The sequence below is a fragment of the Mirounga angustirostris genome, unplaced genomic scaffold (genome assembly GCF_029215605.1).
Source record: "Mirounga angustirostris isolate CCGP_5_RB_7025 unplaced genomic scaffold, mMirAng1.0.hap1 SCAF_10, whole genome shotgun sequence".
Lineage (NCBI taxonomy): Eukaryota > Metazoa > Chordata > Mammalia > Carnivora > Phocidae > Mirounga > Mirounga angustirostris.
The window spans coordinates 72,232,139-72,247,089 of NW_026991718.1; the positions used below are offsets into that span (position 1 = coordinate 72,232,139).

The 14,951-nt window shown below is 46.9% G+C and overlaps 1 protein-coding gene and 1 pseudogene across 4 annotated transcripts; both read left to right on the forward strand.

Moving 5' to 3' along the window:
* Positions 1-112: 112 nt before the first annotated feature.
* MCFD2 (multiple coagulation factor deficiency 2, ER cargo receptor complex subunit) lies at positions 113-9,652 on the forward strand. Of its 3 annotated transcripts, none has more exons than XM_045885054.3 (4): positions 113-269; positions 5,952-6,112; positions 6,897-7,056; positions 8,502-9,652. In XM_045885054.3, the coding sequence occupies exons 2-4, from the start codon at positions 5,964-5,966 to the stop codon at positions 8,631-8,633; spliced, it is 441 nt and encodes a 146-aa protein (XP_045741010.1). In that variant the 5' UTR covers positions 113-269; positions 5,952-5,963; the 3' UTR covers positions 8,634-9,652. The 3 variants fall into 3 exon arrangements, with proteins under 3 accessions (XP_045741010.1, XP_045741011.1, XP_045741012.1); XM_045885055.3 differs by having other exon boundaries at positions 189-334; XM_045885056.2 differs by lacking the exon at positions 5,952-6,112 and having other exon boundaries at positions 189-269.
* A 3,182-nt stretch (positions 9,653-12,834) lies between these two features.
* On the forward strand, positions 12,835-14,519 carry LOC123851345 (L-lactate dehydrogenase A chain-like; annotated as a pseudogene). The gene has a single exon (XR_006792549.3). The product of XR_006792549.3 is annotated as an L-lactate dehydrogenase A chain-like (transcript).
* Positions 14,520-14,951: the final 432 nt, after the last annotated feature.

Below are 14,951 nucleotides of genomic sequence, written 5' to 3' on the forward strand. Positions count from 1 at the left end.
GAAGGCAGGCAAAGGAACTGCGTCTGCCTGGCCCTTGCTGGGCTTGAGCCCTTTACACGTGGAATCACCCCAGCGGTCCACACTGCGGGTCTCCGGGCGGGGGCGGGGCTCTTTGGCGCCAATGGGCGGGCAGAAGGGGGCGCGCGTGCGCACGGCGAGTCGGGTCGGGGGGCGGGGCCAACAAAAGCATTCTGAGGACGGGGGCTGGCGAGGCTCATGTTGGAAGGCTTCGCGTCTGGGGAGAACTGCTTGGAAACGGGGCAGTGAGGGTGAGTGAACTCGAGAACACCTGAGGCCCGGGCTTCGGCTTCCGAGGCCCGTGACCCAACCCTAGGTAATGAGGTCGGTGGGGCAGCACTCAGGGGTCCGTAGCGGGGCGGGATCCCGGCGCCCCTCTTCGGGGCTCGGGGCTTTGGGCTCAGGTCCCGGGGGGCGGGAGGGGGCGGGAGGGGGCGGGAGGGAGCGAGAGCGGTCTGGGTCGGGGTCGCTGGGAGCAGATCGTCTCTCCTGGAACAGGGCCGCCGGGGCCTTTGAAGCCAGATGGGTCCGGCCGGGGCCAAGTCCCTGCCTTCTTGGACGACCTGCACAGAGGCCTGGGGCGTTAATCTCCGTCTCCTGCCGGGACCCAGGTCTTGGTCTGGGAGAGACAACAAACAGGTCCTGGGCCGGGCGAGTGGAAGGCAGGGGAAGCCGACCTCCTCTTGTATCCTCTATCTGGGCATGGCACCGCCAAGCACCCGGCGCCCAAGCCAGAAACCTGGGCGTCATTCTCCCCTCCGGCACGGCACCCCTTTACCCACTCAATCGAATCCACCGAACATCTCATCTTAGGTATTTCCACTTCGCGCCTGATGCACAGTCCCTCTGTTGCAGCTGGTTCAGGCCACCATTGCCCCTGGACTACTTCAGTAGCCTCCTGACTGCACCTCTTGATCCTCTGTAGTTTGTTATGTACTGGAAAGCCAGAGTGAGATCTTAAATACATTGAATTTTTTTTTTTTTAAAGATTTTATTTATTTATTCATGAGAGACAGAGAGAGAGAGAGAGGCAGAGGGAGAAGCAGGCTCCTGAGGAGCAGGGAGCCCGATGTGGGACTCGATCCCAGGACCCTGGGATCATGACCTGAGCCGAAGGCAGACGCTTAACCATCTGAGCCACCCAGGCGCCCAAGCCAGAGTGAGATCTTAAAACAGATCTGATCGTGTCACCAGACGCCTTCTTCCCCCATTCCCTTTCCGGCTTCAGTGGATTCTCATTGTTCTTCCAAGCTCTAAAACAGAGCTTATATAGGCCCTTCATGAACTGTCTTTTTACTCTTTTTTGCCTTACTCTAGTTCTCTTCCCCACTCTGCTCCAATGGATTAGGTCCCCTGGCCAAACAACCCTCATCACATGGACCAGGTACAGTTCCTGCTTATCCTAGAGTACCACATTTCAGTTCCCTGCCAACCTGCAGAATTATTCAGACAAGCTAATCATATCCTTCCATCTGCCTCTACTGTGTCTTCAACCTTACCGAGCTTTTTTTTAGTTCCTGGATTGGACCAAGTTTCTTATAGGCTTAGGTGCTGGTTACATTATTTTCCTTCTGCCTGAAGTACTACACTTTAGTTGAAAAAACGCTTCTTATCCTTCATGTGTTACTCCAGGTGTGGGTTGGGGTTTCTGTGGTACTCCATGGGTGTCTGTTTACTGGTCTCTCTTTTCCACCAGGCTGTAATCAGTGTGACAGGAGCCCATCCGGGTCAGTGTTCTGTCCTCAGTACTTTGTGTGGCACCAGGCTGTTAGTAAGGAGTGTGTTGGTTGAATGCACAAATGAAGCATGGCCACTCCATGGGCTCTCCAAATAAGCATATAGATCAAGTTATTAAATGCTCTGCTTTTCAGAACCAATTCTGAACCCCCCCCCCCCCACCACCACCCATGTAGCAATTTCTTTGGCCTAGGAACCTCATTCTATTCTTGTCTTCAGTCCAGGACCATAGCAGTGGTAAATGGGAAGTATTGTTCAGAGTTTTTCTTTGGCACTGATTTTGGGTACAGGATGTCTGGGTATTGGTGAGTGTGAATTAACTCAGGGCCACTGGCATGAGACAAAAGCTGCTAACAGCCGCTGCAGTCTCGATGGGAGGAAGGCTGGCTCCCAACTCTTACTTGCTGATGGGGCTAATGACAATAGGAGGAGAGGGTGGGCCAAGCTGGCCAGGCCAGCCCTAGTGGGAGGGCTCCAAAGGGAAGTTATGTTTCTAACTTAGGCCAGATCATCTGTGGTAGGGAACAACGTATCTGGGGGCCAGAGCCCACTGCCCTGAATCAGACGTGAAGGTGTGCTGTTCTCTGGGCAGCTTAGCACTTTGTGATTGGTAGAGTAAGGGAGAGACAGATAAGATAGGCTCCTGGCCCTCGCAGAGGGAGGGAAAGAGAACAGTATGTGACTGTATGTTGTGAGAGGCTGCACTCAGGAGGGAGGAGAGAATGACTGGTGTGGCTGTAAGAATCCCCAGATGATGTGTGAAGGGGCCTGGAAGGGAGAGGGAGGATGGATTAATGAACAGTGGGAGCAAAGGCTCTGGGCCTGGAAGAGGCTGCTGGATCAGCGAGGGGAGCCCTGTTACACTCCAGGCACTGCAAAAGACCCACCACTGAGCATGGTCTGGCACTCTCCTTCCGGGACTGAGGCTCCTCCTTGTGAGGGATGTCTCAAAGCATGGGTTGGGTTCTGAAGTTGCCTTCAGAAGTCTCTCCTCTGGATTTTTTTCCAGTCTGGCCTTTATAATTTCTCAGAGGAGGCAGTGAGCCTGGGAACTGCTGGGGCTTATCTACTGTTTGCTCATGGCCTTGAACTAAGTCATTGGAGTATGGGTGATGCAACATGTTCTTCAGGCAAAGGGGAGTTGCTTATGTTTCTTTTGGAATGTGACAGTTTATTTGGTTAGATGACAGAGAGTTAGAAAACTGCTACAGGGAACCAAGATGGGACATGTTCAAAACCAGTGGTTCTTGGCCTTTATTCTGCTTCCCTTGAAGAAGGGATAATGTGGGTACATAGTTACTGTACTGCTTATCACTTGGTTGCTTTTTGGTGTTATTTAAATAGAGCCTGTCCCTCCTACACACACACACACACACACACACACGATCTGATATATTAAGCCTCCAACCATATAGTAATAGGAAACGGTGCTATGGGTTCATTGATCACTCAACTGTCTGATAGATATCTCAAAAAAAAAAAAAAAAGGTTTATGCTCAGTTACATTGACATCAAAACTTGGCAGTATATCTGTGAAGGCGGGAATCCTCCCAACCCTTAAGGACCATGGCACACAGGCTGAGAACTGCCGGCCTTTGTGCGAGGCACTGTGCCTGATGCTGGGAACGTGCCTGCCCTCATAGAGCTCAGTCCAGCAGGGAGCGCTTACAAGTAATCAGGCAGTTCTCAGGGTTAAATTCACAGCAGTTGTCAGGGCCCTTCTGAAGGGAGGCACTGGGGAGCATATGGGAAGAATGCCTAAGCCGGACTCGGTATTGAAGAAGGCTTGCTGGAGAAAGAGATGTCTACTGTGCATGAGTCTATGAGGTTTGGTTGGAACTGGCTTCCCTCTCTGGTCTCTCCTGTCCCAGAACTCTTAAGATACCTGGTTAGACCAAGCTGTTCTGCTCTGGCCTGGGCAATTAACTGCTGGGAGTAACTTGAGACCTGTTTTCAGGTACCAGGTACAGTGGCAGTGGCCTTGTCAGGGTCAGGACAGTTTTATTTGATAAAACTGGAAATGTAGTTTCTGTTCCTGAATTATTTTCTAGAGATGAGAATTAAATGAAAGCCCCTTTTTTAAATTCCATCCATACATATTGGAACAAAATAATGGGGTAAATTACATTAAATACATATTTATAAAGAAAGAACATATTTTTAGTAGAAACTTTAGAATTCATAGAGAAGTAAAAAGAAAAATCAGAATCACACCTCGTAATTCAGAAAATAATATCTAACAGTTTTTAGTCATTGTTCTATATATGAAATATGCATACACTTTTTTTTTCTTACAAAATTACTGTTTACAGACTTTGGCAATCTGCTCTTTTTTATTAAAAGATATTAAAGATCTTTTTTTTTTTTAAGTATTTATTTGAGAGAGAGAGATAGAACAAGAGAGCAAAATTGGGAGGAGAGATAGAGGGAGAAGCAGGCTCCTGCTGAGCAGGGAGCCCGATGCAGGGCTCAATCCCAGGAGCCTGGGATCATGACCTGAGTGAAGGCAGACGCTTAACCGACTGAGCTGCCCAGGTGCCCCTAAAAATCTTCTTTTATTGTTAAGTATGACATTGCATTATGATGTCCCTGTATGGTAGTAAGATTAGATGCTGCTTTTTGGCCCTCTGGAAGTTATATCCCAGTGGTGGTTGTTCCCTTAGGGAGAGGACTGTTGGAGGGGATACTGTTGATAGGCAAAATGGGTTTGGCTAATATTCCCAAACATTGTAGGGATGACATTCTCCCAGAGTCCCACCTTTTGGGATGGGTGAGGGGGCTTCAACACAGCTACTTCTCAGCTTCAGGTGCAGGGAGTAGAGGTAGCAGCAGTGAGCTCTGTGAGGTGGGTGCAAGGGAATGATTAGTACCTTAAGCTTTCTCTTTACTGTTGTCAGTTTGGGGTTGTGGTTACAGTTGGCCCATTAGAAATCACTGGCCTTGTTACCAGCAGAATCTGCGCTGCCTTTTGGGAGGTGAAAGTGTAGTCTTTGTGTTGGTATGGAGGTCTCTTGGCCGTCCTTCACCTTCCTTTCTGAGGTCAGTCTATAAGCCCCTGGAAGGACTGGGAATTTCAGTTTAGCACACAGTGAGTAGAGGCCTGCCTGAACCTTGGTGGGGAACGCTGGGAACGAAGCACTCCTGCCGTCAGGAGCTTGCAGTGGTGCTATGTCTTGTTGACCACAGTTCTAGTCTAACCAAACTCCAGGAGTACTTGATGGCCTCCTAATGTCTACGTAACTCTTTCCAGTGATCTTTCACAGTGGTTGGGTTACCTGCCTCTGCCACTGTCCTGGGAGATGGACGAGGCAGGGGTTAATGTCCTTTTCTCCGTGTCCCCAGCTGCAAGGCCTTCATGTGACCTGCCTCATCGCTTTCCTTAACTACCACATTCCTATCTCTGATCTTGCTCCACTAAATAGTGCCCCCCCCACCCCCGCATGCTGCTGGATGAGCCATTCTGAAACCTAGCTCCGATCTCCTCTCCCATTCACAAATCCTCAGTGGCTCCCCATTCATCCTCCAGAAATTTCAGCCTCCTTGGCCTAGTGTGCAAAGCCATATCCCATATGGCCGGGTCAATCTCTGTGTCCTTTGTCCACTATTCTGCCTGCTTCATAGCCTCTAGGCTCCCCCCAACTGAACCACTTGGGAGTTTCTTTCCCACTTGTCTGACCTGCTTCTCGCTTACACCATTGCCTTAGTCCTTCAGTCCCTGCACGTCCAGTGTGTGCTCGTCCATCCAGGCCCAGAAGTGTCCCCAGGTCCTTTAGCCTTCCCTGATTTTCCCTCACGCAGAGGAAATTTCTTCGTCTAAACTTTCAGTTTTGTTTTTCTTTAGGACACCTCACTTTGTGCCTTTTTTAGTGCTCTCCATAGGAAGTATTTTACCAGACTGTAAGCTTCTTGTAGGCAGGAATAATCTTTAAATCCCTTTAAGCTCTCATGAGTTGCTTGGCATTCTGAAGGAACTTTAGGAAATGTCATGGAGCCCTCCCACCCCCAGTCTGAATGATGGGGACTTGGCGTGCCCAAGGTCACCCCGCAGTCTAGTGGAAGAGCTGGCCTTAGGCCTAGTCTTCTGTAGTCTTGTTCCTTTCACTGAGTTCCTTCCCCAGGAGCACGCTGTGTCACGTTTTGAAAGAACCTTCACTCTGGTGTTTTCACCTGCACCTTCTATGTTCCCCACCTCCCAGGTACTGGCGACCATGAGATCTCTGCAGCTGCTCAGAACCCCCTTCCTGTGTGGCCTGCTCTGGGCCTTTTGTGCTCCAGGTGCCGGGGCTGAGGAACCTGGGGCCAGCTTCTCCCATCCCGGCAGCGTGGGCCTGGATAAAAATACAGTGCATGACCAAGAGTACGTATTCAGCCAGGGCTGGGGTCCCAGGGCCTCCCCTCTGCAGCTGCAGCCTATGGCTGGCTGCGATGGCTCCCTCCATCCGCTCCTCCCTCTGTTATTTGTACAACTCCTTGACATTTTTCAAGAACGATACTCCTTATAGCTACCTGTAAATCAGGCAGTCTTTTTTCCATCATTGTTTCATAAATGGAGGATCTTGAGGCCCAGATGGGATAAATGACTTGCCTGAATTCATTCTGTCTCTCTCTTTCACCAAAGACAGGTGTAGAGACCCCCCCCCGACACACACATTCATACTCGTGAGCGCATGCACCTTCTCGCACACGTACACACAAGGAGTAATGGCAGAACCCAGGCTGGAACTAAGGTTTCTTGACTGACCAGGCATTTTTCTTTTTTTACTGGCACATTTAAACATTGAATTATTTGTTGCAACTTTTGTCCTGGGCCAGTTAGTCTCACACATTATTTGTTATCCTTAAATTGGTTCAAAAACATTTTTTTAGTTGCTAGCCCCCAAAGGGTTTATAACAGCATTCTAACAATAAAGAGGGAACCATACCCATAGTCTTGCCAGCTTAACAGGTGAACTGTTTGACTTTTCCCCTGCCCCTTTCATGGCCTTGCCTGTGTCTCTCATCCTTGAGTGTGCTCTGCCACTCTTTCTGTTTGTTTTTCTGGGGTGGGTGAACTTTAAGATCTTGAACTTTCCAGTCCTTAAAGTTTTGGCATGATCCTGGGGTTGCTGCCGAGTGGTCTGAGTCTAACTATTGGTTTTTAGGCATATCATGGAGCATCTAGAAGGTGTCATCAACAAACCAGAAGCAGAGATGTCCCCACAAGAACTGCAGCTCCATTATTTCAAAATGCATGATTATGACGGCAATAATTTGCTTGATGGCCTAGAGCTCTCCACAGCCATCACTCACGTCCATAAGGAGGTAGGTCGGCCGAGGCTCAGTGGACAGCGTCTTGGAAAGCCTCCCCCCCCGCCCCAGCAGTTCAGTCCCCAGTCTTGATGACCTGTGCGGTCCTTGTACAACAGTATTGTTGCATCTCCTTTTCCTGCTCACCACTCCAATCTGCCTTTTCCTGTTCGAAGCCCCTTCTCGCAAAGGGTGACCTACTGAGGCAGAAGTCCCAGGGCCTGGTATCTCTGACAAGTGCTACAGGCATTTCTGCTGCACCCTGGAGTTTGAGAACCAGCGCCTAAAGGACAGACCACATGAAAATGCAGAGCAGGGGAGAAGTTTTATTTGAGAAGAGAGGCGAACCAGGGGACCAAGGGGTCGAGGGACTCAGCAATAATTGAGGGTTTGTGTGATATTATACAGTTCTCCATATGAAGCCGTTTACAGAGCGCTTTCAAGTGGGTTAGAGAGCTCATTCGATCTTTGCAACAGCCTGTGAGTAGGCAGGGCAGGCACTGTTACTGCCCCCAGTTAGAGGTGCGGGAACTGAAAACAAGATGTTCTGTCTCCAGTCTAGTGTCTGTCCCACTCTGCCACACTGCAGTCTGTAGAGAGGACGAGAGGCAGAGCTGGGGATGTGGGTGTGCTCCCACTGGCTGCCGGGAGAGCAGATTTGGGTTTGCTGGGAAGACAGTGGGGAGCGCTAATGGCTTCGTGCGGCAGAATGGCAGTGCCACTGGAAGATCTCCGGCTGTGGGAGGCAGACTGATGGACGTGGGGAGAGACTTGCATCAGGGAGAGAACCTGGGATTTGGCAGGCCAGGCTGTTGGTGGTGCTAGGAGAGCAAAGGCTGCACACAGGAGAGGTAGCAAAGGAAGAATCAGCCAAGGACGCGAACAGCGTTAGCTTAGCACTCGGCACAGTGAGCCCTGCTATATCTGCTTCTGGAGCAGGGCCAGTACCTTCACCTCAGAGATTGTGACAGGTTCTCCTGGTTGGCAGTGCCTTCCTCTTCTTGTTCTGACCCCAAGATGCTGTCCAATACAGACTGCTTGCACTTTCCAAGGGCATGTTGCGCCCAGAGCTGACCCTCAGGAGAGCCTGGGTTGTGAGCTTTTCTCTAAGATGAGTTTGTGGGTTTGGGGGAATTAGGAACCTCATAATTCTGTGTAAGCCAGACCTAGGTTTCTACAGCGAACGTGTATTACTTTTGTAATTAGAAAAGAAAAGTAATTTTTAGAACAAATAAGCAAGGGCCTGCTTTGATTGCATCCTTCTTTTTAACTGGCAAATATAAATCTAAATTGCATTGTTGTGAATTGACTCTATCTGATGTATGGTTTGTGGATTCTTAGAAGTAGCCACATGCTACACTGAAGGAGCTTTTGGACACATGAGCACGGACATTTTAGACATTAGCTAAGCACTTCCAGTAAAATGTGTGACTCATCATTGTCTAATTTGTATTTTGTAGGAAGGGAATGAACAGGCCCCACCACTGAGTGAAGCTGAACTGATTAACTTAATAGATGGTGTTCTAAGAGACGATGACAAGAACAATGATGGATACATTGACTATGCTGAATTTGCAAAATCACTGCAGTAGACATTGTTTGGCCATCTAGTTGTATGCAAATGTGACCCGTTACAATGTGATTGAACACTTTTGGTAATGCAAAATAACTCATTTCCAACTACTGCTACAGTATTTTGGTAAAAACCTATAGCAGTTTATTACACTGGGGTGAGAAAGAGAGATCAAGAGAAATATAAGAGAAATGGGACATATCGCAGTCCCCAAGTACTCAGTCTATTACTGGACAAGGGCTTGATTAAAGAATCCTTTTAAGAATATTGGATAATTGGAGCGTAGTACTCAGGAACTTGACTGTAGAATACTGCTAGTCTCTTGGTTTTCATTCATGCTACCTGAAAAGTAAGACAAGCTTTGCCAAGTGGACACACTTTTCAGTAACAGTGAAGGAATAGCATAAATGCCAAATGTTTCCCCCGGTAGAACCTGTCTCTTCAGGTAAAAGTGGTCAGTATTCTGCAAAGTTCCCCCGGCCTGAATGATGACGTGCCCCTGGGCAAGGGAGTATTAGGCTATTTCAAAGCCATTGTGTAAGAAGGAGGCCAGATCCTGCGTTCAGCTAGCCTTAGCGTCTTAAGATTCTGTATCTTCTGGCACTTTGGAAATGATACACCATTGACCTACATGATTAACATTTTTTAGTTTTTCAGTATTTTACAGAACTACTGTCACATCCTTTCTTTTATATCTTCTTCAACTTAGGAGAGACCTTGAATTTAAAAGTGTTCTTTCTTCTAATCATTAGCAAATGTTTTAGCTTTCTTACTGTTTCCAGGGTTTGTTTTTGAGGTTTAGACACTATATGGAATACAAGGACTGTATCCCTCCTGCTTGATGCGGTGCAGGATAAAGCTACTAGCTGGTCTTGCCTAAGTGAGGAGTGAGATCACCAAGCACCAATTGCTGCAAGCTATATTTAGAAGGAATGGTGCTTAAATTACCCCTTCCAGCTTAAATATGTGAATTCCTTCAGATCAGGAAAGATTAGAAAAAGAAGCCTAAAAACTCTTTAACAGTGTGAATCTCAGTAATGGTTGAAAATGAGAAGCAGCGGCAGACTGTAATTTGGTTTATTGGATGTGATGGACATGCCAGGATGGAAAACCCAAAATGGTGGTTGAATGGGGCAAAAAACTGCATAGGATTTGCTGAAAGACATATAGAGACTTATTTTCTTTATTAGAGTATTCTTATAAGAAAACATATGTATTTGTAAAAATGGTTTCTGTGTCAAGTATTTGTGCAATCAGAGCTGAATTGTAAACTATTCTTGTAATATCTAGTTATTTTGAAAGAGTTATATAATGAATCTTGGATATATGACCAATAAAACTGATAAACAAAATAAAGAGCAGTTGATTTTGTCCACATAGGGGTCTTCTCCTCCCACATGAAGGTTTTGTGTATTTAATACAGATGTTTACATGTGCCTACCCCATCACAGGCCCTACGACCCTCCTTGGCTGTGCCCTGTTCCTTTTGGCAGGGGTAGATTCCCAGTCATCCTTGATGCATTTCTTCTTCTGAATGAAACCACTTTTTGGACCTTTCTTCCCTGGCCATGTTCAGATTATGATAGCATTGTCTAGTTTAGGAAAATACTGTGTTTTCTCCTGGAGTCTTGGCGACTGTTTTTTCTTGGCCAGAAAATTTAATTAGGTAGCATTTTTGAAAACCTCCCAGGCCCAAGCAAAAAGCACAGTCTCCCCTGGCATTTTGAGAATAATGCTTTGTTCTGCCATTTGAAAAGGAAAGAAGGAAAGAAAGAAGGAGGGAGGATAGGAAGGAAGGAAGTTAACCATTGCCTTCTCTCTCCCTTGCCCCCCAAGATCCTTGGATCTTGCACTGACCCTTCTTCACCCAGAGCTGCCCCTCTGGATGGATCTAATGAGTGGCTCACGGTTGGAAGAATCTCATAGTGTTGGCAGCTAGGAAGGGACTGAGCAGCTGGAGAGGGAGAGAAGCAAATCGTCAGAAGGCAGAGTCACCCCATTAAAATAGACAAGACGGACACCTCCTTCCTCCACAGCTGGTTTCTCTTTGTAATTATTTCATGCTGGACTCTGTGGTCCTGTTTAGGAAATGTCCCTGGTGGGAGGAGCCTGTGATATTAGGGACACAGAGACATTCCTTGCATACCCCCTCTTGACCTCTTCTCTCCTACACAATACCTTGGCCTTCTCGTAGCCCACCTCAAGGATTTTTCAGAATGTATAAGGAACATCTCTGTACTGCAGTTTCCTTACCTCTAAAATGGAGATAAATCTAACCAAGAGAGGCCGCCTTATATGAGCATAAGCTTTGAACTCAGGCAGACCCGAGTCAGAATCCTAGGCCTGCTACTCCCCAGCCATGAACTTAAAATTTAGTTTCTCATATATATTTAAAAAACTACAATAAAACTTACTGAGAGTTTAAGAGGATTAACAAAATGAGAGAAAATGTAGAAAGCATCTAGTAAGTGCCTGACAATAGTACTAAACACTGAGTCACCCATTCCTCACTCTGGCTGGAGAGCCTGGGCCCCTTCCTCATTGCAGTGGGGGCTGGTGGGGCTGTAAAGGGATTGATGACTCCTCAGGGGCAGGGGTCGAAAGATCTTCTCTGTAGGTTATTCCATTGGATGGATAGATCATGATATCAATCCATTTATCTGTCGAACTACAGAACAAGTTAGGATGTTCTGTGTGGTACAATTACATGTGATGTCTGTTTGTCCATAAAGTCTTTAATACACTCTTACTTCTTGAGGAAATTGAATTACTGCAGTTTGAACAATCTTAAGCCTTAGTAAGTATTGCTAAATTGCTATCCGAAAGAGTTGTACTAATTAATACTTCATCTCTATTGTATATGAAGAATCTATTTCCTTTAGCTAGACCCATAACATAACCTGACAAGTTTCCCAAACACAGAGCGATGAGACATTAGGGCTTTTAATTTTTGACTAGTCCTGCATTTGTTCATTTGTTGATTCATTCATTATTTATCTTATGTTGGCCATGTAACCTCTCTGATTTAGATTCTGGATTTCAATTCCTTCTAGAGAGGAGAAAAAGAAAAAAAAACCTTTTTGTCATATTCCAGATTCCCCTGAAGGTGTTATCGTCAGAGGACACAAATACTCTTACATAACATCCCTGATAAAAACAAGAGCTAAATCACATTTCTACCTCAAGAGAAAATCCATTTTATCAAGGACCCAACAAAAGATCTAACATTTCAACCAGGAAATTAGTAGCAGAAACTATGAACATTATGTCTGAACTTTTGGATGTTAGAAACAAACAAAACCCTTTTGGGAAGATGGAATAGATAGACTTCTCTCTATTTCTCTAATGAAGTACAACAAAACCCTGGGAAATTATATATAAAGCAAACGTAAGAAGACTCTGAAAGGTGGAGAGAACAAGGCGGACTGGTTAGGGACATTGGGATGTAAGCAAATACATGGTGGTGAGTTCCGTCTTGTGTTTGTTTCTTGTGTTCTGTTTTTTTGCCAAATATATCCCAGACTTGGAGCTAAGGAAGCTGGCAACCGAGAAATTCCAAAAGGGGCATGCATAAAAAAGCCCCAACAAAAACCGCTCTCTCTAGCCAGGGAATGAAGAAAAGGGCAATCTCACAAGACACAAAACTTTCAGATAATAACTGCTCTGTTCCAGCCAAACACTACAGGGAAGACAGTGGCCCTGTCAGCAAAGGCCGAGCGGGGAGCCTGGGCTTCCATCCTTGCCAGGCTGTAATGAGGTGTCCTCCTCCTTTATGTGTCTGAGGTGATGCCAGAGGAGGCCAGGTAGGGAGCCGGGACTTTCATTCCTGCCACTCCCTGGGCAGTAACAAGGCCCCCCTCCTGCCCACAGGGTCAGTGGAGAACACGTGGGGATCCTGGCCCTGGAGCTCCACCCACAACTGGCTGGAGTGAGACTCCCCTCCCTCTTCCTGCCGGGTGTATCTGATGAGGCCTGGTGGAGGGTCAGGACTTTCACCACCCAGTGATAACAGCACTACCTCTACCTCCGTGTCAGTAGAGAGCCCGTGGGGACTCCAAACTCCCAACGCTCCCAGCCTTGTGTACTGATGGAGGCTGAGTGGGGAGTAGACTTCTCCCTTCACCTGTCAGGAAGGAGGCAGCCCCTGCCCTTGCCCTGCCGCAGTGGTGGCATGGAAAACCAGTTAAAGCAGGTTTAAATAAGATCCAGTCTCATGGTCGGAGCCGCTGCCGCCAAGTCCAGATCCAGCCTCGCGCGCCCGCCCGACGTGCACTCCCGATTCCTTTTGGTTCTAAGTCCAAAATGGCAACTCTCAAAGATCAGCTGATTCAGAATCTTCTTAAGGAAGAACATACCCCCAGAATAAGATTACAGTTGTTGGGGTTGGTGCTGTCGGCATGGCTTGTGCCCTCAGTATCTTAATGAAGGACTTGGCAGATGAACTTGCTCTTGTTGATGTCATGAAAGACAAACTGAAGGGAGAGATGATGGATCTCCAGCACGGCAGCCTTTTCCTTAGAACACCAAAAATTGTCTCTGGCAAAGATTATAAGGTGACTGCAAACTCCAAGCTGGTTATTATCACAGCTGGGGCACGTCAGCAAGAGGGAGAAAGCCGTCTTAATTTGGTCCAGCGTAACGTGAACATCTCTAAGTTCATCATTCCTAATATCGTAAAATATAGCCCAAACTGCAAGTTGCTTGTCGTTTCCAATCCAGTGGATATCTTGACCTATGTGGCTTGGAAGGTAAGTGGCTTTCCCAAAAACCGTGTTATTGGAAGTGGTTGCAATCTGGATTCAGCCCGGTTCCGTTACCTAATGGGGGAAAGACTGGGAGTTCACCCATTAAGCTGTCATGGGTGGGTCCTTGGGGAGAATGGAGACTCCAGTGTGCCTGTATGGAGTGGAGTGAACGTTGCTGGTGTCTCTCTGAAGAATCTGCACCCTGACTTAGGCACTGATGCAGATAAGGAACAGTGGAAAGAGGTTCACAAACAGGTGGTTGACAGTGCCTATGAGGTGATCAAACTGAAAGGCTACACTTCCTGGGCCATTGGACTGTCTGGCAGATCTGGCCGAAAGTATAATGAAGAATCTTAGGCGGGTGCATCCAATTTCCACCATGATTAAGGGTCTCTATGGAATTAAAGATGATGTCTTCCTTAGTGTCCCTTGCATCTTGGGACAGAATGGAATTTCAGATGTTGTGAAGGTGACTCTGACTCCTGAGGAGGAGGGCCCTTTGAAGAAGAGTGCAGATACACTTTGGGGGATCCAAAAGGAGCTGCAGTTTTAAAGTTTTCTAACGTACCACTTCACTGTCTAGACTACAGCAGCATTTTAGTTGGAGGTTGTGTATATTGTCCTTATTATCTGATCTGTTACTCAAGTAATATTAAAATGGCCTAAGAAAAAACGTCAGTTTCCTAAAGTTCCAAATAGCAATGGTTCACCAAACCCTGCAGCTGTATCCTGATGCTGATGATACCTGTCTTTGTAGCCCTAAATGGGTTAACGTAAGTTAGCTCCACCGTCTCAGAGGCACCACGGCCAGAGCTGCGGCCGCTCTTCACACCGGATGTGTGTTTACTGTGTGTTCTGTCACTTCGGGTTCCTTCCCCCAACACCCGACATGCCTAGTCCATCTTTTCCAGTCAGTCATGTCCTGAGATCCAATGTATAAATTCAATATTGCGTGTATTGCGCATAACTGTTCTAAAGGATCTTACTTTGTGTACCGTGTATGTCAGAATATAGTGTACATGGCCATATAATGTAAAAAGACAATGCAACCAACTAAGTGTCATACCAACTAAAATACCAAATAAATTTTGGAAAAAAAAAAAAAAAGATCCAGTCTCATTACATAATACAAAAATGCCCGGGTGTCAATTGAAAATCACTCATCATACCAAGAGCCAGGAAGATCTCAAACGGAAGGAGAAAAGATGCCAGCACTCAATGCAGGTGTTAGAATTATCTGACGAGGGTTTTAAAGCAGCCATGTTAAGAATACTTAAACAATTAGGAACAGGAAACCAATGAAAAAAACAAATCTCAGCAAAGAAATAGAAGATATAAAGGGTAGCCAAATGGAAATTTGGGAACTAAAAAATATAATAACCACAACAAACACCTCAACAGCAGAATGGAGGGCATAGAAGAAAGAGCCATTGGATTGGAAGATAGAACAATCTATGCTGGGGCGCCTGGGTGGCTCAGTCGTTAAGTGTCTGCCCTCGGCTCAGGTCATGGTCCCAGGGTCCTAGGATTGAGCCTCACATCAGGCTCCCTGCTCCGCGGGAAGCCTGCTTCTCCCTCTCCCACTGCCCCCT